This window comes from Patiria miniata, unplaced genomic scaffold (genome assembly GCF_015706575.1).
Source record: "Patiria miniata isolate m_02_andy unplaced genomic scaffold, ASM1570657v1 HiC_scaffold_5, whole genome shotgun sequence".
Lineage (NCBI taxonomy): Eukaryota > Metazoa > Echinodermata > Asteroidea > Valvatida > Asterinidae > Patiria > Patiria miniata.
In genome coordinates this window covers 20,782,773-20,810,262 of record NW_024037072.1, presented here as the reverse complement: position 1 = coordinate 20,810,262, position 27,490 = coordinate 20,782,773, and the positions used below count along the sequence as shown (strand labels likewise).

The 27,490-nt window shown below is 39.9% G+C and overlaps 2 protein-coding genes across 3 annotated transcripts in view; one reads left to right on the top strand and one right to left on the bottom strand.

The window, feature by feature from the left end:
* The window catches only part of LOC119740462, a 50,708-nt gene extending 25,437 nt beyond the window's left edge, over window positions 1–25,271 (bottom strand). Inside the window, exons 1-8 of one of the 2 annotated variants that reach the window (XM_038215783.1) lie at window positions 24,998–25,271; window positions 14,126–14,217; window positions 6,439–6,593; window positions 4,527–4,657; window positions 3,212–3,347; window positions 2,599–2,693; window positions 1,713–1,798; window positions 456–639 (exon numbers count right to left, since the gene is read on the bottom strand). In XM_038215783.1, coding sequence (XP_038071711.1) covers window positions 456–639; window positions 1,713–1,798; window positions 2,599–2,693; window positions 3,212–3,347; window positions 4,527–4,657; window positions 6,439–6,593; window positions 14,126–14,217; window positions 24,998–25,106 — 988 coding nt within the window. In that variant the 5' untranslated portion in view covers window positions 25,107–25,271. Of the gene's footprint in view, window positions 1–455; window positions 640–1,712; window positions 1,799–2,598; window positions 2,694–3,211; window positions 3,348–4,526; window positions 4,658–6,438; window positions 6,594–14,125; window positions 14,218–19,326; window positions 19,726–24,997 lie in introns of those variants that run through there. The other variant, XM_038215782.1, reaches the window with a different exon arrangement.
* Window positions 25,272–25,376: 105 nt separating this feature from the next.
* LOC119740463 (glutaredoxin-related protein 5, mitochondrial-like) lies at window positions 25,377–27,490 on the top strand. The gene is made up of 2 exons (XM_038215784.1): window positions 25,377–25,778; window positions 27,274–27,490. The coding sequence occupies exons 1-2, from the start codon at window positions 25,517–25,519 to the stop codon at window positions 27,450–27,452; spliced, it is 441 nt and encodes a 146-aa protein (XP_038071712.1). The 5' UTR covers window positions 25,377–25,516; the 3' UTR covers window positions 27,453–27,490.

Here is a 27,490-nt window from a genome sequence, read left to right as displayed (position 1 = left end):
GATCTCAAAATTAATATGTCAACAAGAGCAAATAAGGATGTGATGTTTACACATTTAAACAATTCTAAATCCATTTACAAATTTTCCAAAACGTTTAAACAAAACCCAAAATATAAAAAAGGGACCTCTGTCACGCGATCTTCCTTTGAGTTTAAACATACATGGCACAAATAATTAACAATGCTTTCAAACCTATTCAATTTATAAAACCTTAGAAGCACCATGGTGCTTGATTACATTTGGGGTACACGTAGTTAAGTTTTTACTTTTTCAATGACTGCCCACTATTTATTATGCCAATCATTGTTGATTTATCATGTCAGTCACACCAGCCTGCAGACATACATGTAATGGGCAGGCAACAGCCTTTATGAAATGGCTAGAACGTTATCAAAATATTTGCTTAATGCTTACAAAATTAAACGCAAATTCACATCCTTAAAGAGCAAACATACCACTATTCGCCGTCGGTCCAGCGGCCACTCGGACCAGGAAATGCGGCTTGAGTTTGAGCGGGTCCCCTGACTTCTTGATCATACTCTGCGGCTTGGGCCATAGGAGCTGGAACTTCTCATCGGTGACCGGACTAGGCTGAGACCGACCGGCAAGCTTCTGTGCATTCAGTAGGTCCGACAATTGCTGCAAGACACAAAACATGAAACAAATTAGCTTGTAAATTATTACCCAAATTAGGGCAATTCCACATCAGGTGTAAGTGCTTCTAGGGCCTGTAAACTCGGAAAGAATACAGTACTTCTACCCCTTCACTCTTATCTTGTTAATCCCCTTGTCAACAAACTGGCCCCTGTTATCAAATACTGCTGCTAATCCCATGAGAGATAGAATGGCACAATGGTTACTACCTGTGCCGTGTATGGTTGTCATAATCGTGCCGACCCAGCACTGGGTGTTGGCTCTGTGTTTCTCTCACAGTTTTTACCATCAATCACAGCTTTGAAGGCTTGCCCACTACCTACTGCACACGGCGCTTTATATATGATCTTTGCCTACTACAATGCCGATGCTGCCTTTCCGATACCCGGATGTAGGCCGCGTCACGCGGGTCTCCGAGAGAGACCTACTTTAAAGCTATAGTCCATCATTTGCAGCCATCCGAAAAGTAACTGGCGTAATTATTGTTGAAAAACAAACTTGGTTGAAAAGGGAACTAAACTCCCTGTGAAATTATTCTTTCTGGCAAGCTGTCATTTTGAAGTAATCAACGAAAGAAGGGCTTTCCAACGGTGCGTCTAAAGACGCACCGTAGGAAAATTTAAATTAGTAGTTCGTTTTGTTATTCGGCGAAGCCCGCGCAAGCATTGGCACGACGCACAAGCGTGCGCGGTTGCTATAATTCGTCGGATCAGTGCGCGACATCGCGTCTAGCTGCAATTCAAAACAATTCAACTTACATGATTCAGTAACTTTTGATTTGAAATTGAGATCCTAGAATGCTGTTTTTCTCGGAATAATGGAATATACAGCTGAAGCTTACCTGAAACTTCATCAGGTTCGTTGTTCAGTATCCTTCATTAGATTTTGAACACTTTTGTTGCTTCAAACGAACAAAATGCACAAATTACAAATGATGGACTATAAGTCACTCTTATTTGTTAGCTACAAGTTGAGTGAACACAAGAGTCTGGACCCAGGGATGTGTACCACAGTGTGTGGTTTGTTTCATGTGATATGGGAGTGAAAGAGTTTCTCACTTGTTGGATGTCTGCATCGGGTACTGGAGTGAGTGGCGTGAGTGGCGAGACAGGCTTGGTAGCTGCTGCCGCTGTTTCTGCATGTTCTGGGGGGAAAAAAACAAACTACAATTGATCACGACAGCATTGGGGGGAATTAAACTAGACACCATATCTCCTCCTGAACAAAATGTGTGAAACTATGGACAAAGTCGAGTCCAACACAAGTCCTTTAACAAGTCCAGTATAAATCACAAGCCCAGTAACAAATAAATCACAAGCCCAGTCACAAGTAAATCACAAGTCCAGTCACAAGTAACAGTGGATGAGAAATAACAAAGGAAGGTCTATATGCTAAAGCTCATTTGAATAGCTTGTGATTTGAATAGACCTAACTCAGGCCAGGGTACACCATCTTGAAAATAGAAGCGGGGCATATAACGCAAACAAACATGGCAGCGTGGTTTTGGGCTTTATATTTGTAAGATCCTTCTTGAAAATACAATGAGACGTGAACTACGTAGAATGTTGATTGATGTTTTGGGGAATTTAAGCCATCCATCCATTTATATGAGCGTCAATCTGCTGCTGGTTTGCGAGAGTCACTCATTCATCGCGCACACTATTTACGCCGCCATATTTGTTTGCATTATATGCCTCGCTTTGATTTTCAAGATGGCATACCCTGAGAAAGGTCTATGGGGACTGGAGGACTTGTGATGGACTTGCAGTGACCTGCAGGGACTTGTCGACTGGACTAACGTCCCTGATTTTAACTGAGCCCACATCTAGCACAATTTTACAAAATGCTGGCCCTGATAGAAGTAATTTAAAGCTCAGGCCGATCTCAATCAGCTGCCAGGGACAGAAATTAGCAGCTTTTCAATGATTTTGACTGAATACTCACTGACGTCACCGTTGGCAAGCTGTACACCTTCCATAGCTTTCTTGACTTTTGGTCTGTTTTCTGCCATCGACATGGGCGTCTTGCCTGCAAATTTTCTGGGAAGACGACCGAAACGAATTGGATTAACTCAGTTTGTAACAAGGGAGATTATGACTCATGAATAACAAGGGATAACAAAAATTAAGACTTGAAAAGATTGGCAGTTAAAACAAGATTGATCCGCGGCTTGCATGTGTCGCCTTTTTTCGCAGTCAATACCTATATGTTCTGTGATCTTAAAAAAAGTCACATTTTGTGCATTTTGAAACAATGACCCCTTGATCACGACGATCACGATTTGCTAGTAAAATAGGTCATTTTCAGTCGCTACGCCCTAACCTACACCACCTAAAATGACTGTGCAAGTTGCGCCATTATTTGTGGCGCAAGTCAAGGACTTACGCATGATGAAACTTTCGTGAAATTGTCACAGCTGAAATGTTGCGCAGCGTGAAATGTTGTGCAACTTACGCAGTAAATTGTGGCTCAAGTGGACTTAGGCAATTGCGTATAAAGTTTTGTGAAAGCGGCTGCTGATAGTACATGTTCCAGAATATGATTTAATGATGCTCACCCTTTCTTTGCCTTAGCGTAGCGATTGGCTCCGTTGCTGACCAGCTCGTAGATGATGCCCACATCTCCCCTGGCTACGGCATCGTGTAACGGTGTAGCTCCGTCAACATTGGCTGCATTGATGTCTGCTTTGTCGTCTAGGGAGTAGGGGGTAAAAAAAACCTTGAAGTTGCTTTCCCCGTCCTCTTCAACACATTCAGTTGTTGTTTTTCTTAACCAAAACCTTCCTCCAAAATCCTCTTTGCAAAATGGAGGCTGTATGCTATTTTTTACATGGAGGCAATTGGAGGATTTTGCAGGATTGAGGTTACCTCCTAGCAAAAATGCCTATGGAGTTATGGTTTCAATAAATTTCATTTTGTATGCTTTATTTCAGCCCCAAAAACACCTTTTTTTTGGGGGGGGGATTCTCTGCAACCCTCTGTAAAAGGTTCTTATTTTGGGGAAAAACAGATCTGCCTTGAGAGCAGACTGGTTGCTGGTACACAAATTATTGATTTGTCATTGATTGTGGGGCGGGAACCTGCCTACCCCGCAAGAATGGAATTATTGTCCAGCAGCAAGTAATTTGAAATTTGTAAATTAATAATTTAATAACTCAACGTGGGCCAATTTTCTTTTTAAGTCGGCGTCTCATTCAAAAGTTAACAACAGTTGTATTGCAAGAGCAATAGGAATCTATTTTTGGGGACAAAACTTAACATAGCATGGGAAATGCAACTTTAAATGATCTTCCAAATAGGTTGGCGCCTTTTAGATACATAGCAGTATTTCCCATAGCTGTGTGATACATAAGGTTTTTATAGACCAAGTTGCAGGTACTAAATATGCACAGGATCGGAGGACAGGACCATAACACTCAGTATTGAAAAATATACGAAGACCTACTCTAAAAGCATCCAAATGAATTCCATGGATAGTACGGGTAATTGCTCAATCTCCATAATTTTGTGATTAAGATTTGAGATTTTCACACAAGAATATGGGTTCCATTCGCAAAAAAGTTTTTTTTACCACTTTCGAGAGCCAAACGGACGGGACATACCTAATGTGCATATTGGTTTGTGCATGTATAGCGCAAAGTTCGCGCGACTAATTTCATTCTGAATGTGCACAAAGCCATAAGTCTTTGTCTGAGCGTCAGGCGTCATCGGCAATGCGTTCAAATGTCTCTCCCAGTGGTCTCCCCAAACTCTCCCGTCCTTACCGTCGAGGGCGGTAATTGTGCACAGAGCCCATTCCTTGGACCATATCGATTATTTACTGGGGTTTGGCTTGAGCAGATCTAAGACAGCAAGAAGGGACAGGCTACTCACCGATCAGGAGTTTGACTGTGTCCTTACTACCGTAGGATGCAGCCCAGTGTAGCGCTGTGTTGCCTGTGGCCTCGTCATCCTGAATATTCACATCAACTCCTGCTTTCAGTAGATTCCTGGCTAATGCCATACTGTAAATAAGCACACAATTGCAATCAAATATTGGCTCAAACATCAGGAAGTGAGAGCAAAACAGAAGTGAATTTCTTGTGGCCAAAAATCGTTGTTTCAAATTTGCTCTACTAATTTTGCTAAAATTTTGCTCACAGTATGAACAAGGCCTCAGCCTCCCAAAACATTTGAACTGCTTATCTGAAGAAAGAGTGAAGCCCTGAAATCTGGTGAAAATTCAATAAACAAGCAGCTGAAATGGTTTTGTAATTGGGCAATTCAACAGAATTGTAAACCGCAATGATGAATTTCAAAATGGTCCAAATACAACAAATGAAACGTGTATTATTTTGAAGCTTATTATCTGTATTTTATATGACTTGAAGCTTTGCATGGCGGATGAGATAAAGTAGAAAGATTGTGGGTAACACCATGTGGAAAGTAATCTCTTCTTGGAAGAAGTGTGGTTCTGAAAAGAACCGGTTGGTTGAGTGTAGAACTTGACGTTTCGGTCAGTATGCTCTGTCCGTCTACCCTCCTGAGGACGGACAGAGCACACTCTCCGAAACGTCTACACTCATCCAACCGGTTCTTTTCAGAACCACACTTCTTCCAAGAAGAGATTTCTTTCCACATGGTGTTACCCGCAATCTTTCTACTTTATCCGTATTTTATTGAAAACTTGGCAAATGCAGACGCACCTCAAATTTAAGAACATACGCAAAGTGCATGGGGGCATTGTGTGATTTCAATGTTGACTCAGTTCATATTCAGTGTGAATGCACATGAGAATTTGAAGCAAGATATATGACAGAGGGGACCCTCTCCCTCTACAATGTACATGTATTAATGCTAATTCGGGCAATTCACAATGCAGTGCGCCACCAAGAGTTTGCCACGGAGAGTTGATTTTTCCCAGTGTATTGTGGGAGATGTTTGACAAATTCGCAGCGCGGGACATTTGAAATTGTTCGTTTTTCCGGTCAGTAGTTTCGTAGGCGTATGATTCGAGTGTATGTTCGCCCTTTTCTCTGCTTTTTATCAATAACTGTGTTAAGGCGGCAGAACGCCATCCCCCAGTCTATAACAAATTAGCTCAAGTTGTTTACTGACACTCATTCAAATGGCCTGTGTTTTGTCGACCATAAACTTAAAATATGGACTCTTCATGGCAAGCTCTTGGTGGGGCACTGCACTGTGAATCGCCCGAATTGGTCACTGTGTTCCCGGAGTCTCAGAAATTTTGTTCAGATATCTAGGTGGGGGATGTGTTAGGTAATAATAGACTAGAGTGTGTATAGGGTTTAGGGACAATGGGGGGTACCCTCTGTCTCAAATCGTGCACGTTATACAAAGAAGAGCACATACCGGTATTAGAGATGTCTCACTAAACAACAAAAACAGATTTCCATAACTGGACATCACTTGTCATCCTGTGCACAAACCCTATGAGGCTGGTCTGAAAATGTGTTTACTCAGTGTTTACTCAGTAAATGCTTCAATATTTTCCCTGATAAATTGGACTTTTTAGGACATATTATCACTTTCTGATGGCTGATTGGTCACTGCAGGGGGAATTAGTGATGGCCAGGTATGGGAATCTTTCCTGAGTACCGGTACCAACAAATTTGCGAAAGTCAAACAGATTGCAACTCCAGTGAACTTTTGCTGTGAGCGGTTTGTAACATCAGCATTGCTTTACTGTATTCACCAGACAGGATTGTATTGGAAGCAATTTGTAGTATCCTGAGCAAGGAAAGCATTCATGTTGGAGCTCTATACAGAGCATTATGTGACCTACTTGGATTGCGCGACGGCTTGCAGTAGAACATCGTGGTACACTTTGGTCACTTGCTCTGAAAATGAACTGTCGTATGCTGTGATGCCTTCCTCATCAAGCACCGATGGGTCCGCACCAGATATCAACAGGGCACGCACAACATCCGCATTACCCAGCTACGATCACACAATAGGGAGTGATTTTAAACATTAAAATCTGCTCAAAATTATTATTATTATTATGCATTTAGGTACGCTATTCATAGTATAACTATATCACAGCGATTACAGTAGTAATGAGCAATATAACAACAAATCATTAAACATTATACAAACAAAACAACAATAATACATCAATTGGGAAAGAGGTATGTTTTGAGGATCTTCTTAAACACATCCACTGATGGAGCAGATTTAATATAGGAGGGAAGTTCATTCCACTCCTTAGCTGCTGTAACAGTGAATGTACGATCTCCTGCCTTACTACGAGTCCTGGGAAAAGTTAGCCGAGATGGATCTGCATTGGAGCGAAGATTAGTACGCACAGGTTGATACAACTCAAGACACTCATTAAAATACTCTGGGGCCTGATTATGAAAGAATTTGTATACAAATAAAAGAATCTTAAACACAATCCTCTGTTTAATTGGTAACCAATGAAGCGATCTTAGAAGAGGCATGGCATCATGACGGCGATCTAACTTAAAGATGACACGAGCAGCCCAGTTCTGCAAACTTTGAAGTCTCTTAATATGCATCTGTGGGACTTCTGTAAGCAACCCGTTACAATAATCTAACCGGGAAAGAACATGGCTGCGAATCACTTGATGGCATGCATCTTCAGATACATACTTCCTTATCTGTGACACATTTTTTAACTGAAATCGAACAGATTTGCAAAGCTGGTCTATTTGGTTAGACATAGACATATTGCAATCAAAATATACACCAAGGTTCTTGACTGATGTTGATGGTGCAATCTGGGTGGTTCCAAGTGTTAGAATGACGTCATTCATGTTGCCCAAGTTGTGTTTAGATCCAATTACCAAAAATTCTGTCTTTTGCTCATTAAGTTTAAGTTTATTCTTTCCCATCCAATTACTGATATCCATAACACATGCTGAAAGGGTTTGTAATGCTGTATCTAGGCTATTTGTTGGTTGCTTAGGGTCAAATGAAACATACAACTGTGTATCATCAGCATAAGTGTGATAAGAAACCTTATGATGTCTTGCAATATCTGGGACAGGTAAAGTGTATATAGTATATCCAATGGGTCCAAATACAGATCCCTGAGGTAGACCAACTGTGTTGGTAGCTACTACTGAATGTTTTCCTTTGATTTCAACGCATAAAGACCAATCATCCAAGTATGACATAAACCAACTCAGGGCTACACCCTCTATACCTAGCCTGGTTGACAAACGATTAATCAAAATATGACGATCAATGGTGTCAAACGCTGCTGACAAGTCTAATGATAAAAGTAAAACTACCTGACCTTTATCCATGGCAGACAAAATGTCATTTTGACTTTAATAAGTGCACTTTCAGTACTATGGTAGGGTCTATATGCAGACTGATTAGGATCCCACAAGTTATTTTCATTCATGTAAGCTGTGAGCCTACGACACGCAACCTTCTCAATTAACTTTCCAATAAAACTTAAATTAGAGACTGGTCTATAATTAGAAAGGCAATCATTATCAAGATTATGTTTCTTGATAAGAGGACGAATTATTGCCGACCGTGCTGCAGAAGGGAATGTGCCAGTTTGCAATGATGAATTAACAATATCTGTCAATACAGGAAGAAGACAATGTACATGTTCCTTCAAAAACCAAGTGGGAATGGGATCCAAACTACATGACTTACTAGGAGATGATATAATAATCTTCAAAACCTCATCTTCAGTTGCAGGATCTAAACAAGAGAGTGGTTTAACATGCACTCGATTATTCACATTGAGATCAGATGTGGAAAGATGTTGATCATCATTAATGCTACTCTGAATCTTCTTTACTTTATCATCAAAGAATGTTAAAAAGTTATTGCATAATGTTTCAACTGAGTCATGAACAGGGAGAGATGGTAACCTTCTATTCATCAAATAATCAACAGTCTTGTAGAGTTCCTTATGTTCACATGATGACAGGGTTCTATGAAAATATGCTATCTTTGTGCAACAGATCAGATTTGACGAATAACGTTGTTTATTCAAGAATTCGTCACGGTCCGCATCTGATTTAGTCTTCCTCCACTTTCGCTCAGCTCGACGTTTCTCCTGACGTGCCAAATGAATATCGTTGTTGTACCACAGCATCCTTCGACGTACTGGACGTTCTTTGGCAGTTGGAGGGGCATATTCATCCAGAAGTGATTGCATGGTTTCGTTGTACCACTTGAACCCAGATTCAGCATCACCTCGGTGGCTGAAACCCCGAGTTGACTCACACAAAGCTGTCGAGAATGCCTCCTTATCAATTGCCTTGAAATTACGAGATACTGTGAGAATCTTTTGTGGTTTAGGTAAAGGTATGTCTAACTGTACATCAATAACAAAATGATCCGACATTTGCACATCATACACATTGCATTTCTTAATAAAGGATTCTGTCTCTCTTGTGAATACCAAGTCCAGTGTGTGACCATGAGAGTGTGTTGGACCTATGACATGTTGACGAAGACTAGCAGAGGATGTTGCTCGAAGAAAGGTACCAACGTCAGGCTTGGCAGGTAGATCCACATGAAAGTTGAAGTCTCCAAGCAAAAGCAATTTGCCTGGGAGGCCCGATAAATCGGTTAGAAAACTTTCAAACTCATTGAAGAAGTCTGAAACAGTAAGTCCATTCACGCGCGGATCCAGATGGGGGCACACCCGGCCCGTGCCCCCCCTTTTTGCAACTGTTTTTTTTTTTTTTTTTTTTTTTTTAACGAGTCATCTTAGGGCGGGCGGGCATTAAATATATCCCTTTGAGAACATGGCTATCTTTTTCCTTTTTGAGGAGTCATTATGGCGGGCGGACGGGCGGTCATCAAATCAATCGCTTGGAACATAACTATTATACATAATTATCAACAAAAATATACAATGTATAAGTTTTGAAGGTCGCCTGTCAATCATTGTCTCAAAATTTCTTTCAAACCAAGAATATATTTTTATAAGACACTTTTTTTATTTCCCGGCTGGACTAGGGGCACATTTAATACAGCACTTGCATTTAATGCTTCATGTCAAAATGTATTCCAAATTATATTCTAGAGTAGAACCAAGGGCGGATCCAGGGGGGGGGGGGCAAAGGGGGCCATGCCCCCCCCCCCCAAAAACGAAACCATTTTTTTTTTTATGTGACATCGCAATAAAGGCAGGCAATGAGTACACCACCATCTTTTCCTCAATAAAACAGTGGTTAAAGTGGTCAGAAATTGCCTCAGATCGCACCACAGAGTATCTAGAATCCAAACAATTTTCGGGGCCCTTAAGCGGGCCCCGAACCCCACGCCGTAATTTTTTTGACCCACTTTTTTGGGGGACCAAAACTTTTCTGGGGGGACCAAAAATTTGTTTTGGCCCACCCCAAAATTGTGTTCTGGATCCACCCTTGAGTAGAACATGTACCGGTACACGAAATTATGTAGGCTATGTATTTTTTTTAATAAATGAAGAATAAAATCGCCACCCCCTTCTTTTATTTTCCCGGCCTCAGAGAGAGATTTACGTCTGGTTCTCTACAAAAACTTTTTTTTTAAAGCAAAATGATTAAAAAAAAACCTAGTTCGTTAAAGTTTGTACTCAAAGTTAATTCTTTTGTAGATTCCAGGGGAAATTTAATACGAATTATGCTCGGTTTTTCTTATTTTTAAATGAATATGATCAGGATTAACAACATCCCTCAAATAATAGCGTCAAAATATATTCCAAAATATATTCTAGAGTAAAACATTTTCACAAAATAATGTAGGCCATGCATTTTATTTTTTAGATACACGAAGAATTAATCGTCATCCCTTTTGCCTCAAATCGAGAGACATCAAATAAATAGGGGTTATTTTAATACGACTTAGTATGTCTTGTTCTCTCGATTTATTTTTAAAGTAAAACGATTTCAAAACCCTAGCCCATTAAGTTCTGAACTCTCAGTTAATTCTTTTGTAGATTCCAGGGGAAATTTTAATACGAACTATGCTTAGTTTTTCCTAATTTTAAAAGGAATACGAATAAGATTATCAACAGCCCTTTGACTTCAAACTTAATTTCAAAATGTATTCCGAAATATTTTAGAGTAACATTTACAAAAATAATGTAGGCCATGCAGTTTTATTTTTTAAATAAGCGAAGAATAAAATCGTACTACGAAAAAAGACATCGGGAGCCCTACATTTAATGAATTATTTGGACTTGGAATATCATCCCCCAATCGTTTATCTATGTGCATGTACACAACACGGAGGTGAAATTTCACGTTCAATTCAGTTTCCCACATTTTTCGCATAAAGGTTTCCCCTGTCTCTGAGAAAAAAAAATGCCCAATAAAATCTCAGCTCCGAAAAGCCTTTCCAGAGAATGATTGATAGCCGCATTGTTCAAATTGATACAATGCCACTCTTGTTCGTTACAAAGCATATATACATTTGGGTTCAGCTGTAGGCCACCGAACTTTAAGGCCTTTGATAACAGCTCAGGAATGCTGCCACTTTCGGGAAATTTGTGCAGACAAACTTTTTCATATTTTGGAATTTGGAATTTTGATGCAGTTTGCATTTCCGTTAAATTAAAGGTTGTTTTTTTTGTTTTCTATTAAAGAAAATCGGAGCCCCCCCCCCCCCAAAATACAAATAAACGATTTTCCTCAGGCCTTGACATTTCTTGAAGTGATTCGACAACACTTGCAGAATGCAGACGATTCATTTCGTCTTAAATTATTTAGCCTGCAGACTTCAAAAGAACATGGAAAAAAATGGTGGTTAAAGTGTATACAAGTGTATATACAAAGTAAGTATATATGTGACCGCAGTTACCTCACATTATACTGGGACACAGGCGGCAGTCTTTTTGAAGTCTTGACTAAACATATAAACGCTACGGGGAAATTTTGCTAATATCAATTTTTTTATGACAATCGAGATGGTTTTGAAATAAAGTTTTATTTCTTCTTTTTGTTTGTAAAGACTATTCGTAATGAAATACTCAGCAGGCTTATAAGTTATACAACATTTTTCAAAGGAATTGGGACGGAGAAATTTTCTGGGCCGGTTGATTTGCTCAGCCGTGGGGTGGGGTGGGGGTAGGGGCTGCTTTGGGCAGGCTGTCCCCTAATGAAATTCAATTTATTTTATTTTCTTTGTTTGCAAGGCAAATTTCTGGGTGGAAATGTATGTTTTAATAGTAAACATGACTTGTTTTGGCTCGCTCGCTCCGCTCGCTCGCAAAATAACACGTTCATTTTTTTCACCCGGGGGCTGTCATCAGCACCTTCTAATTTTGGGGTTCATTTTCAACTTACATCAACAGTGACTTTAAATTCTATATTTGATAGGCAAAAATAGTGTTATTAAAAGTAAAAAATAAACATTGTGAATTTTGCTCTTAATGGCTTAAAGTACTCATGATGTAGGAGAGAACATCTAAAATCGTAGAGCTTCCAGTGCCCTCAACCCTGCCCGCAAGGGATTTCGCGCTTCAGTCTCGTTATGTGTGCAACGCGCACAAAGTTTTTGTGCCCCCCCTTTTTGAAAATCCTGGATCCGCCCCTGAGTCCATTTGCAGACGAGGGTGGTGGACGGTAGATGGCAACGATGTGAAGCGTCGAGGTCCTGCTGATAATATGAATTGATTCAAATGTTGTGAAGTTAGAGACTGGCTTTGTAGAAAGATTAAGCTCTGACTTAAAGATGACTGCGATACCCCCTCCATGACCACTTTCTCGAGGCGAACTATGAAACGTGTAACCAGGTGGTGTACATTCCCCGATGATGACTTGATCGTCGTCTTTCAGCCACGACTCTGTAATGATTAATATGTCAATGTCGTGTTCAAGGATGTAATCACAAGTAAGATGAACTTTATTTCTAAGGGAACGAGCGTTCCACAGACAGAGTTTTGTGCCAGAAGAAACGTTAGTTTTCAATCTTGGGACATTGATCAGGTTATGATTAGTTCCCTGTTTTGGAGCGTTGTCCAAAGAAGGTCGATTACATGCTGTAATAATTACTGGGATGGGTCTCTGCTTTCTTCTTCCTGCTCTCTTTCCTCTGTGGCTCCTCCGATCTCTCCTCTCATTCCTCCTTTCAATACCAAGAAAACAAATGTTCTCTTTAACATCTCCCGGGAGTTCCATTCTTTGTAGATTAGTTACTTTAAACTGAAGGAGTTCATACCTGCTGTACTGCCTCGGGTTGTTTGGAGGTACGGTAGTTGATGCATGGCTCTGCTTTTCCAAGGTCGAGTCGTAGATAATAGGCCCAGGGTTCGGGTTCACATCACCAGCTATCAAAAGTTGGAGCTGAAAAGTTGATGTAGTATTTGCATAGTATGCAAGGCGGTTTCCTAGAAATTTAAGGTGCTTGGGTTTGTACTGTGCACCACTAAATAGGCCTTTATTGAATGTACAGTGTGCAGTGAATCCACATTTTCCCAGGGTAGATACAATGAGTACAAAAGTTATCAGCTTGACTAACTCCATTGCAGATCCAGGTGGCTATTCAGGAGGACAATACAAAAGACTGCTTGAGCGAACTTCAATGCTACACACATGCAACATGGTGGACGTAGTTTCAACTCCTGACTACATGAAGTCTAAACTGCAGATCTTCGTCCTCTCTTATTTCACTCAATAAGTAACTGAAATGTCTGAAATTGGTCCAGATTGATCCTGGTGTCGAAACAAACAGACTGGTGATAAATAATATGATGCCTCAATCAAAAATGCAGAAATAATAGCTACATAATGCAGAGCTTGAAGGGTCAGCCTGTTAGGCGATCACCAACGCATACATTGTATGACATTAGAAACAAAACAGCATGTCTACATAGTAAAAAAAATTATTGACAAAGTAAAATAAATGTACAATGTACAGGGGAGCATGTAATATTGATGATGTACCGTACCATAACGTGGCGTGGCTCCTAACATGGAGCATTTTGATTTTTTGCCTCAAACGCTTTGCTATAGCAAAAGTTTTACCAGAATTACACAGTAAGTGAAATTTCATCAAGCTCTAAACATCCTCGTTCATGAATCGTGACTTTATCTAGCCATTACGAAGTTAACAGAGAAATTTATTTTTGCGTGATTTTCTGATTTTATTTCGAAGTGCACAATGAAAAATTTGAAATGCCTTCAAAAATAAGAAAATAATTTTCTGAGAAAATCGGAGGTTTGGAACAGTTTAAAACTTCCGAAAAATTTGAAATGCCTTCAAAAATAAGAAAATGATTTTCTGAGAAAATCGGAGGTTTGGAACAGTTTAAAACTTCCGTAGTTCCTGCAAGAATACCCAAGGAAGATGACGGATAACCACAGAGGTACTAAAGATGAATCCGGTACTCCCACGGTTTATCACGAATTTGAAACCGTGGAGATCCGTAGCTCCAAACCGTGAACGTGTGACTGAGGCTTTAGCCAGCCTCTTTCCACTCACCAAACAATAATCTGCCTTTGCCAATGTACAACAAACAATTAAAAATTTTGAAAAATATTTCAGTTTACCTTTGAAGCCAAGTGTAGCATGGTTCCCTGTCCAGGCGTGATGTTGTTCAGCACTGTCTCTAGTTGGCTGTCTCGCTTGGACTCCTTTACCTCTGAAATAGCAACCAATAATAGAACCAGACAAGCTTGTTAAGTTGTATTCAATGTCCTATGCAGACTTTCTCTCAGTTTTTTTTTCAGCAACAAACATCTACGGAATTCGACCTCTGACACTTTTTTATTACCCTCTCAATCAAACAGCCAAAACAACGTTTACTTCAATAGAAGTCAAAGGTGTAACCCCCCACCCCAACAAAAAATAACTCAAGGTTATTTAACGGTTCATTAACTCAAAGAGGACAGTACATGTACACCACTTTATTACTTGATTGCATATCAAAGTTATCAGAGAAAACAGCTCTCAACGTTTCGGGAGAGGAAAAAAGAGCAATTTGCTTCAAACTTAAGTTAAATTCTTAACCTTTTTAGTGACTATAAACTTATATGCGATGTACAAATGAGACACAGTCTGTGACTATTTTGGTTCAAAACTTGAAACTTAAAATATCGTACAAAACAAGAATATTATCATGTATACTGCTGGTATATTTGTGTAAGGACACAATACTGGTGAACAAAATAGGGACATGGGGATCAAAAATAAAATTGGTTGTATTTATTTTGTTTCCCTTTCATAATGCTCGACCGGCCTTCCCTCATTAGAAAAGAATAATGAGAAGATAAGTTTTAAAGCATCTTTCCTTTATTAGCAGCTTTATGTTGGTGACAGGAAGTGTCCACTTCCTGCTTGTATTACCAGACCATAAATGGCAGAAATGGAGATAATTATACATGTAGTTTCTTTATTGCAATATAAGCTATTCATTGCTGAAAATGTAAAATTTAGACGATTTCTTTTTTTATATAATATTTTGTCGCAAATTTAACAAGTGGACTCCGTAACTAATGTTAAATAAAATGAGATTTAGCTGTTAAACCATTTTAATAGCAGATCAATTGCAATTTTATGACAACAGTGTCTCACAGTAAGTACCTCAGAGGGAAATTAATCCATTAAAAGTTATATTCCTGTGACGATCTTATATGGACCTCTTTTGACAATCTCTGTATCAAAATGTTACGTAAGTTACATGTGGACACCACAGAGACCTTCATTTACATAACTTTATATTATTATTGATCCCAAAACTGATATTAAATTGTTGTTCTCCATAATACCATAGGGACCCATTTTAACTAATTAACACCAATATTCCAATGGGAAGTTGTCGCTTGTAGATATTAACTATCGTATTATACAAAGTGCACATTGTAACTAATGCAACTTTGGTGTCCAGCTGTAACTAACGTTAAATCACATGCATGACATTTGTACTCCGAGTGCTCTGGATATCACAGTAAATATTTTAAACTGCTAGATATTCCTCAGAAAGTAATGTGCTGTTTAAAACCAATCAGCTATTATTTACTTTTCTATCCATGTAGCTTTATACTTACATTAGTTACATCATTTAGTGGACACCATTTATCGTTAGTTACATAGTGTAGAATGACTGATTTTTTTTATGTACCAGTAGATCAAATGTCCTAATTGTGATTAGATATACATTTATTGGTACACATGTAGGGTACAACATCACTGTTAGAGTATTTGGCCTTTCCTCCTAACACATAATGAATTAGGCATTCATTATGTTGAATAAAAACGGACACCAAAGTGGTGAGCCACCCTTAAATATGAGAAAAGGTAAAGTTTAAAAACTTATGTACATTGTGAAAAAAAAGGAACTGATATTATGCTTCTGAAGACTACCTATATCATCTGAAATTACTGTAGGATATACTAAGGAGGGTTTATACAGACCCCAGTAAATATGCTAAATAGGTGGACACCAAACGTAACTTACGTTAAATACATGCAGTTTATCTGGCGTCCCTGTGCACAAACCAGAAATATTTTGAATACAGGTTACCTGTATTTGTACAATTCATTCCATTACCAACAACTTCAATACAATATTCATCTGAGGAAATAAAATGTAAGCGTGTTTTTAAGTCATTCAAAAAGGCTTCCTTGTTATGTCCCGTTTTACAATGTAAGTGGTATTTTGAGGTAAATTTTCACCAAAAATCAAGAATTTTACCACTAAAAAATGAAAATTGTGATTTTTTTTAATTTTAATTTTTTAATTTATCCGTTCATACTTGCACCTAACATGTTAAACCACCAAAACAGACTTTACCCAACTATTTAGTTATCTGGAGTGACAACATCGAGTTCCACCCTAAAATTCAGCCAGTATTGTGTCCTTACACATTTATGAAAGCATACACATGTATACATATGGACCTGAACTGTACAACAACTCATCACAATGACATGTGCTGTTGATACAAAATATTTTTAAAACCACTAATAATAATAAAACAGAGGAGTGAAAAGGTTGGCTGTCTCGGGGCACTCTGGGATTTTCAGTTCTGTTCACTATTATACATTGTACATGTACAGTCTTCGGCTTTTGTCATTTGTTCAGTTTTTATTGTTGACTACCTTCGGAAACAGGAAATGTCTAATTATTTCACCCCTTTTTTGTCCCTAATTTCTATCAAATATACCATGAATGCAAATATTTCTCAGAAACTGGCGATGTACATGTATTACGTGGGATCCCACATTCTAGCAGCAAATTCGACGCACACCAGAAAATATGGATGGCATATGGCACAGGAACTGTTATCTGCAAATTTTAAAAAGCAGGAAATTCTGCAATTCCATGAAGACTTACATTTTTGATGAGCAAATCTATTACATTCATCCTGTGAGTAGTTTTCAGCCTTTTAACTATGGTTCATTCGATTTATAATTTGGGGTCCACTTTTTTTTCGTGAGACCCTGTTGCATCTGACATTTGTTTGTCGTCCAAGAGTGATTATGAATGGCAAACTACATGTACATGTACCTACCCAACAAATAAAAAAAAAAGTTTGAAATTATTGCTCATGATACCGGTACTTGCATGGCAAATTACAAAGTACCAAGGTAACAGGAACAGGAAAACTACATGTATGCTTTGGGCCATAAATTTGTAGCAAACCCATGAGTGGCTGTTGGAGCAATGGTGTCTTAAAGTTGTATACCCTGTGCTCTTAAAAAAAAAAAAAGGATTTTTTTTTCTCCCAACAAATTTTCAATTTTAACAAAAAAAAACACCCTAATTTATTCTGATTTTGGATGTCTGAATTCCTCCGAAAAAAGCGTTTTCATTTTGTGCAAAAATAAACCTGCCCAAAAAAATGCAATTACTAGGCCTTAACGTTGTTAAATTTTTTCGTTCAAAAGTAAATAACATATATTGCTTGGGAAAAAAGCAATTGAAAAAAAAAACTAATCTGTGTTTTGAGGTGAAACTCGAAAAATAGTGGGGAAATAACTTGATACGACACGTTCCTGGTAAGAACATCCGACACTGAGTTTTTAATTTTTTTTCATCATTTTTTTTTAAATTGCAAAACACACATTTTTTGTTATCATTGTCAAATATAAATTTATCACTGGAAATGATCGTCCAGAAAGCTGACAATATCTCAGACTCAAAGTGTGGTCAAGTTCTACACAGACAGATGAACAAGTTTGTAGAATGTTTTAGATAATGGTTTATCTTTTTGTCTCAACACGACATGTGCAAACAGAATGGAAGAGCAACAGGTGCAGACAGCTTTACACTCACCATAACATGTGTGACTCATTCATAACAAAAGAAATACACCAGTCGCCATACATCTGCTGTTCAATCCATACAAATTTAATAAGCCATCATCTGATCACAAATGCAACGTGTAGAAACACTGAGAATAACGCCAAGTAAAAAAAATAAACCAGTTTCTCATCCCCGCCTTCTTCCTTTTTTCCCCGCCCGCTTCCTCTTTTCTCGGCCGCCTCCCGGTTTTTTTAAAAATTCATACAGTTGCAGGATATACATTGTATTTTGCATTTACAATGTATTGTCTTTTTATTTGTTTCCAACAATGTTTCCAACAAAATTGTAGCTGTGAAGAAAGGGTGATGGCTCCTTAATATTGGACACAATTTTGTATCGGCAAAATAATGTAAAAAATTTAAAATCCTCCATCATGAAAAATTTGCCATCTTGGGGGAAAAATGCTCGCCTCCTCCATTTTTTTTTCAGAGAGACCGGACGAGAAACCACCTATTTTTTTTACTCGACCTAACTACAGGTGAACAATTGTACATGTACAAGTGTGGCAGGAACACTCCCTTTTTACTGTCGACTATTTACATTGTATAGGCCAACTAGGACTTGAACGACAGAGTCAGCTAAGTTTTGACTTTATGTCCTGTTATTGTGCTAACTTCCAAAATTTGACACGCAGCTTAAAATTGGCATAAAACCTGTCAGGGAAGATCATTTTTTCACAGGAGAAAACTCACTTGTTGAAGAACTGTCAATCTAGCTCTACGTATTTTTGGTTGTGACTCCAATTTTTGTTACCATGTCCATTACATGTACGTACATGTGTATTTACCTTAAATGATGGCATTGTCACCAAGTGTACATGCACAGTACAAGTGCTATGATACATGTACCGGTAGGTTAAAGATGATGCAGCTTGCAGAATGTTTACATATGTATGTACATGTAGCTACAATTCCAATTTCAAAATAGTGTACCGGTACATGTAACTGACATTTTCAGAAAAGCGAAGTTACCAGCCCCTTTCATCGCTTATACACATTTACATTTACATGTACAATCCTAATTTATTCAATATGCACACATGCATTGTTACGTGAACGAATACAGATATTTGGCGTTGATAATGTCAGTGCAATATCTCGCTGCCATAGAACTAGAGAGTGCACTTGCTATGCTACATGCACTACGAGGACGCGCGGCGGGCGTTTTCTAAGTGGGAAAAATGCAAAGATTTTACGCACTGAAAGAAGGCACATCTTGGTATTTCATATTCGTTCTACTAATGCACTACATGTATGTTCTAACACTCTACATTTGTACGTTTTGTAAGTGGTTTTGCCCACTTAGAAAATGGCCTACGCGTGTCCTTCTAAGCTTGTCCGTGTCGCGTATAGTGAGTGCGCTCTCTAGTTTTTTTTTTAAACTCTATATGGACTCCACCAAAACGAAAAGTACAAAAACAGAACAAAAACCACATGAGCTTACGTCTTCGGTGCGGTACAGCGAAGTCCCTGTCCAACGCAACTCTCATACCACCAACGCTACCGAGGGTAGTGCACGTGGAAGGGAACTCGTAGCCAGAACTACTGTCAAACCCAGGAATAGTTGGCTTGTTCACAGACATTGTGCCAAAAATGCAACCACTGCTGGCACAATCCTGCACACTATATGACGACACACCCAACCCGACACGTACACAATGTACTGTACGTCGGTCTGTAGGCCACGTAACAATACAACGCTGTCTCAGTTCAGTGATCAATCAGCAAAACTGGTTAAAAAATAACCCAGTGTGCTTTGAAATCGAAAGGATACTTTTGTACGCGTGAAGTGCACACGCTAAACCTGTGCATGCTGAGCTAGTCATTCAGGCATCACTCCCCAAAACCCAAATTGTATTATTAAGCATGTACACAATGAATTCCCCATTACACATGCATCACTAGTTCACCAAAGGTCACACATCACACAATCAATTCAATGGGTATTTTTTTAATCAAATGAGCCCATGTATTGAACTTTTATCCAGCTGGACTCTATTTTTTTTTCTCCATCAACTACATGTACAAAGGTTGTCAACATTTTGAAAGGTACAACATTTGCTTTTGCGGTGATGTTTAGAAATGGATGGATTTGAGGGCGAGTATTTTATTGCAAATATTGTTACCCTGACCTGTTTAAAGTTTTGTGTTAATCATAGATGCTGGTCAAACCAAAACAAAAATGTTGTTCTTGCTGTCTAAATTTCAAATTTGTTTGCTGATGAAAAGACTCCCCTGCAAAAACTCCTGGATCCTGAATTGTTCTCTCTAAGCATGGGTAAAATAAAAATTAAAAAACACAAAAAACCTACACATTGGGTGGAATGGACACAGATGAATTTTGAAGAAACAAATTCTAAAATTTTTCCAGGAAAAATCAGATACCAATCAAAACCGAATAGTGGAATTCAAACCGAACTTTGAAAAATCTGAATTTAAAACCCATCACTACTGGTATGCCCACGGAGGAAATAGATGGTATGCCACACCAAGAGTGCAGACCTTATCCGTTAAGGCGGAGTTAGAGGTCAATGGTTTTGAATCTCTAGAATAGACAATGAGTGATCCTTTTGTACATTTCTAGTCAAAACAATGAAGAAAACCCTCGGCGACACCAGCAACGCATAACGTCTATTTACACATGTATGTACCCACATCAACATATGTGATGTATCCATAGCAACTTGATGCCCCGATCTGAGTGTTGCACTATACACATTTGCAAGAGAGATCTGTACATACTGATGTTTGTTTGCAGAGGCGCTGATTGTTAGGTTGACATTTTATTGGAAACTTAACTACCGTTTCTGGTTGATGACAACATAGGCGTAGGCAGTGGAAAGGGGGGGGGGGGGAGGTAGTATTTACCCCCCCCCATATTTTTTAAAGACTGCCCTTTTCCATTCAAATGCCCTTTGGACACCAACACTTATCCCCCCCCCCAATATTTTGTAACGAGTGCCCTTTTTTTCCACAAGTGCCCTTTTTGTCTGAACAAGTGCCCTTTTTAAAAAGAAGTCGTTTTCTTTTTGTGTCCCATCGGCCGTTCCGGGTGCTTTTTTTGTGTGAATTATGTGCATGTATCGCCCTGAAAAGCACCATATAGTGTCTATTAGTGTGCACGATCATCGGTTTTGAAGAGCGCCCCCATCAACAGATGGTACCAGCCCCCCCCCCCCCCCCCCCCCCTTTTTGATTGTACGGAGGCCAAGTGTCCAGGGAAAAAAAAAACTTGTCAATACTGGTAGATTCTGAGTCCTGTGCCTGCGTGTGCACCTGTAACCATAGTAACTGTTTATCATCATTTGGGAGTTGCTGCGGAAACGAGCATCAATGACACTTTGGTATTAACCCATATAACCCAAATGATTTAGTCTTGATTTATTATTATTATTATTTATTCGGCCAAATTACAAGATACAACAAGCAATCCACAAAAGTAAACAAAAGTAAACAAAAACAATCCAATCTGGCTAGGATTGACAAAAGTATAATAAAACACTGTGACTCGAAAGCCTGCCAATCCTAACTTGAATGGTACATGTAACATACAAAATATATTAAAAGGTACAAAATTCAATGAAAAATAAGACCGCCTTAAAAATAAAACTTACAAAGATAATTAGATTCAAAGGATTAACAGTTAAAACCCTGACAAAAGTTTTCAAAGGCAAGAATAGCTGGTGTAAAAACATAACAACATGCAGATTATACAAGACTGGGGGAAAAACAGACAAACAAACCAAAACAAAACCAACCAACCAACCAACCAACAAACAAAAACAACATAAATACAAATCAAAACAAAACAAAACAAAGCAAAACAAGACATGATAAGACTAAACAAAATGAAACAAAACAAGACAATTGTTTCGGGCTTGTAATTTTATTTTTTTACCCAGGGTATGCCCACACAGTTAAAGTGGTTTCCATTGGGGCCCCTGATACATTACACAATATTTTAGATAGTGGATATTTTGCCGTGACCGGCAAACCAACTAACGCAATTTTGCCTTGAGTGCGCAGTGATTGGCAATTTTGATGGGAAAGTTATGTTTATTCATTGAGTAAGGAAGATAACGTCATGCTACTGTTATTAGTCAACTAGTAAGGCCAAAAAAATATACACTTCTGCTTCGGATTACATGGCATTTGAAAATAGGGTAGGCAGGTAGCAAGGCATGCAACTGGGAAATCACATAAAAAGAGGAAATTCAAATGTTTCCCAGACTTTGTACAGTGTTTTTCTATTTTCAATGGCACAAATGGGAAGTAAAAAAAGAGGAAATCAGCTGATCCGAGGAAAAGTTAGATGCCTGAGGTAGGGATTTTTTTTTTGGCCAAATTTTTGTACGATCATATGCAGGCATCTGCGTGTAGTCAAGGGTAAAAGGTAGATATTGATGGTTTGGGGTGTCTTTTCTCATTTTTGCAATAAAAAAATAAGGGTATCGGCTGTTAGAATAGAGAAGGTATTGGAAACCGGAAGCAGAAATATTCTTATTTTTGGCCTTAGCTATGGATCGAAAGATTCCTGGTTCAAACACACCAATGCCCATTTTTCATCTACTATTTTTCTTTTTCAAATTTATAAAATGTAAAAGTAGAGTACGACAACAACCAGTTAGTGTCTTGCAGTCATTCCACCAAAACTACTGACATGGGTTCTCAGAGTGCACTCACGGCAAATTAGCATTATGGTGACGACTAAATACACTCAACCCAAACAAGAAAGCCCCCCCCCAAAAAAAAATATCTGTTTGTTTAACTCAAAAACTACTGAACATCTTTCGCTCAAATATCGACTAATCAGTACAGAAATTCCTTAGCAATCCAGCCATACTCCTTTATTTGGCCCAAAACAGTGATAATGTGTACAAAACTACGCAATTTATGACAAATGATGCCAAAAAAGTTGCACTTTTGTATACATGCAAGTTGAGTGTGAACATCATATTAATAAACAAAATGGAAAAAGTTCATGGCATTGGTGAAACAGACTAGCTACAAGTATTTTATTACACAAAAGAAAGCTATAGAGCAAGTTCATTTTTAACGTGTTATACAAAATGTACAAGCATTGTAACAATTAGAATAAGTTTTTCAGTCTTTCTTTTCGTTAAATTATTCTGTTGTTAAAAGATACATGTACATGTAGAATGCAGCACTACTTGTACAAATGTTTAGTGGGGGGGGGGGGAGTGGTGTGGGTTAACTACTTCTAGAACAAGAAGTTGCACAGGTACCTTCTAGTTCTAGAAGTATGGCGATGATAAGCAATTTACAGCATCACCTCCACCCATTTTCAAAAGATGTTGCTACATCATGTACATGAAGGCCTAGGCCTGTATTCGATAGTTACATGTACATATAGGCCTACATATTGTAACATTGACCGGATCCTGGGTTTTCACACGCCGGACAAAGGAAACCACGGACACTATTCTTCAGGGTTTCGGGTCTCCAGGCCATTTATTCTGACCGCTTTGTTACACAAGGCTCTCTTTTTATACAACTCACCACCAAGACATGTTATACAAAAATGTCGCACTACTGAGTCGGCGCAGTCTGGCAATGGGTCTCCCTGGCCAAGCGTGGGGTCCAGACACTACGGTTGCACCATAAGTCCGTACTGGCGCCCTCTGCCCGTGGCCCGGCACCGACGTTACATCGCCCCCTCTGAGGATCCTTGTTCGTCCCCGAACAAGGCAGCGCCTCCGCTAGGGGTCTCCTGGTCTCCGCTGGGGTCACCTCTAGATCTGGGTCTCCTCTGGGTTCTCCTTTGGGGTCTCCTCCCCTCTGGCTTCTCCTCTGGATTCTCCTTTGGGGTCTCCTCTGGGTTCTCCCGTGGGGTCACCTCTGGGGTCACTTCTGGGGTCTCCTCTGGGTTCTCCCCTGGGGTCTCCTTTGGGGTCTCCTCTGGGGTCTCCTTTGGGGTCTCCTCCTCTCTGGCTTCTCCTCTGGATTCTCCTTTGGGGTCTCCTCTGGGTTCTCCTGTGGGGTCTCCTCTGGGTTCTCCATTGGGGTCTCCTCTGGGGTCTCCTTTGGGGTCTCCTCCCCTCTGGCTTCTCCTCTGGATTCTCCTTTGGGGTCTCCTCTGGGTTCTCCTGTTGGGTCTCCCCTGGGTTCTCCTGTGGGGTCTCCCCTGGGTTCTCCTTTGGGTTCTTCTCTGGGGTCTCCTCTGGGGTCTCCTCTGGGTTCTCCTTTGGGGTCTCCTCTTGGTTCTCCTTTGGGGTCTCCTCAGGGGGCTCCTCTGCAAAGCAGCTCTGTCGGCTCCACCGACTCCGCTCCATATACTCCCATGCAGAGCAACTCCACCGGCTCAACTGGCTCCGTTCCATAGACTCCTGTGCTGAGCAACTGCGCCGGCTCGGCTCCATTGAATCCCTAACACTTTGCTGGCCATCTCACTAGGTTGGTCTGTGCTCTGGGAGGCCCTGATCCAGTGTGTGTACCCACCGCATGGCGACTCGGACGCCAAACTAAATTGACCTGGTGTATTCATGGTGAAAGACACTCTGTTTTTCCTTCGTCAAATGTGCCGCCACTGCCACCAAAGTAACGTCGACCGGATCCTTTTTTTTACACGCCAGATGAAGGAAACCAATATACTAGTAGGTACTCCTCAAACAGACCTACATATATACACACAGCCTTAACCTGCTCTGAAGAGGAATTATAAAAGCAATGAACACCATATTCATATTTTTTTAGGTCGAGATCAATATGTGCAAAGACAAGCTTAAATCTCAGCAAACACGGCTGAATCTTAAGTCGGCATTATAATAAATTGTATCACGTCTGTGCCACTTTTTCTAATTGTGTACACAACATCAAATTTTAGGGATAATGGCCTCCTTCCCTTTTTCCAAAAACCCGTAAAGGCCGTATGCTCAACACTTTTTTTTAACTTGGCATTTATAAACATCATAAAATGGGCTTGCCTGTTCAATTTTTTTATACTTAAACATAATTACTCTTACAACGTGGACCATCCAACGTGGCTTTTATGGCCCGTTGGTGCTTAATTTAATTATAATTGCTAGCAGTTTAAAGGTAGCTTCCTAGCTCCATGCCTAAATGTACAATGAAAAAAAAGATGAGAGTCCACCCACCGTTTGTCATGTTTGTATTGCCGCCGATTACTGCCCGCAAGATGTCAGTTCGGCCTTTCTCAACTGCCACCCGCAGGTTTTGATGTGTCTCTGCGCTTTTCTTGTCCATAATAAATTCACCTATCACCTTCAACCCTCAATACTCTGTAGTAGTTTGGGGGATTCAGTGTCTATTCATTGACTACAGTCTACAGACTAGTGAAGCACGAAAAGCAGTCAACGGTAACAAGCAAAGTACGTGGCACTGGCAATCCCATCGGCGCGGCATGATCGGCAGAATTGGGCATGCACGCATCCGTTATATGTATGCATCAAAATGGGGCAGGGTTTCAGACCACATAATATTGTATTATACAAGGGCGATAGCACCTGGCACCTTGCTTGACGGGGAAGGTCAAAGGCAAACTCGATCGATCATGCGTAACATACGAAACATCATCACAGGAAAAAGTGCTCTATGGTTGAACTCGGTCGTAAAAGTCGCCAAAAATATTCATCAAACGAATAAAAACCGACACGATGAGTAGTTTAATTACAAAGCTTTTGGTGCGGCCCCGGACCTACAGGTTTCTCCTGCAGCAGAGATTTTACGCGGCGAATGCCGGCAGCAGAGAAAACATCGAGAAACTCGTGCAGAGCGACAAGGTGGTGGTGTTCATGAAGGGAGTTCCCACACAGCCCATGTGTGGATTCAGCAATGCTGTGGTGCAGATCCTCAGGATGCATGGAGTAGATAGTTACAGCAGTCATAATGTGCTGGAGGATGAGGATCTCAGGCAAGGTACGCAAGATTTTCATCTTGCGTATTTGTACGCATAAAATATTGGCAGTGGATATTTGGGTAATCCTTACTTTTAGGACACCTCTATTTTTTACGAGTTCTGTTCAAAACTGACTTTTGCAGATGTCTGTCCAGTACCAAAGTGACTTTTGCAGGCTAAAGCAGTCTTTTTTCTTCATAAACTCATGTTAGTTGTAATTTTGAAAGCACTTTCAAAGAAAATGTGACTTTCCTACCTTTTTTTGCAGTCAGACGTGCATGTTGTAGTTCTCACAACACAGTGAAAGCCCTACATAATGAAAGCCCGATGCTGATTGGCTGCTAAAAAAAAAAAATAAGATGTTTATTTTTTATCAGCCAATCAGCATCGAGCTTTCATCGCATCGAGCTTTCACGTTTGCCATCTTGGTTTTTGAGTCTGTTTTCTGGTTGTCATCGTCGTCTTTTACCCCTGAATTTCCCTCATAAATCAAAGCCCTGCCCTCTTTCCACAAAATTAAACCTGCTGATATTCAAGAAGGTGTCATTGCCAATTGTTCAGATATGCCAAGAAGTATCAGAATGTCAATTTTGAGTGTCATTTAGTCAACTGTTTTGGTGAGTCTTTCCCTTCCTATATAGGAACGGGGTCCTAAAAGTAAGGATTACCGATATTTGACTGTGAACTACCGCGACTGTTGTTAGGCCTTATTGTACCGGCATGGCACTGCGCAGTGACTGGGTTTTTTTTGAAAATTTTACTGTTAGTGTGAGAGTGAAGAATCTTCATCTGGTTCCGCGCTAACACTAGCCTTTAGTCAAGTCTCACGCGCCTATAGTAGGCCGGACCATCCGGACACGTAACGCACCCCGGATGCTGGCACGTAAAAAGACTAGCACGAGCGGTGAAGCCGCGAGGGCCTTTACTATCTCCTGGAACTAAGCACTTATTCATTTATTCACGTAATATAAATCAAGCAATATAATTATAAACCAATCATCTAACGGTGGTTTGCGGAAGATGAAATGCTCTGCAATTAAATGTCAGGAAAAGAAGACAATCTTACTTTTTGGGACACAACAAATAAAGTTTCAAAAACAACTTAATCGCCTTAACATTAATCACAGATGTGTTGGTCAATGCGCGATGGCCAGGGCAGGGCTTAAATATTTTGTAATAAGCCTCTGTACTGATGACGTCACACTTTGTTTACGTGTGTGCTTTCCTATGGTGCTCAGTGGGCCCCACTGGCTCCTATAGGAAAGTGCACATCAGTACAGAGGCTTACCGTATTGCCCAAATTCATTTGCTGTGTGATCTTGTGATGACCGATGCTTTCGCAATGTGGTGCATGACGTCACTCGCACTCGCAGGGTGGTAAACCACTATAACCTATTCCCACAGTAGAACAAAATATTAAACATCTCCAAATATGGGCTCAATGCCCTGTTGTTCCAATTTTTTTGTTATAGTTTCACCTCAAGAGTATAAATCTTCTTTTGTACCTGTCCATAGGTATCAAAGAATACTCCGAGTGGCCCACCATCCCTCAGATTTTCTTCAATGGTGAGTTTATCGGTGGCTGCGACATCATGCTCCAGATGCATCAGAACGGGGACTTGGTGGAGGAGTTGGAAAAGTTGGGCATCCGATCGGCGTTACTGGACGCCCCGCAGGAGGAGACCAAGTCATAGTGCAGGAGAAAGGGACTTTGCCAGTCTGGACTTGACAT

Bases quoted from the DNA above. Each gene is read 5' to 3' on its own strand.
- LOC119740463 (XM_038215784.1), top strand. From the start codon at position 25,517: ATGAGTAGTTTAATTACAAAGCTTTTGGTGCGGCCCCGGACCTACAGG. The intron at 25,779-27,273 runs GTACGCAAGATT...ACCTGTCCATAG, and splicing joins GGATGAGGATCTCAGGCAAG to GTATCAAAGAATACTCCGAG.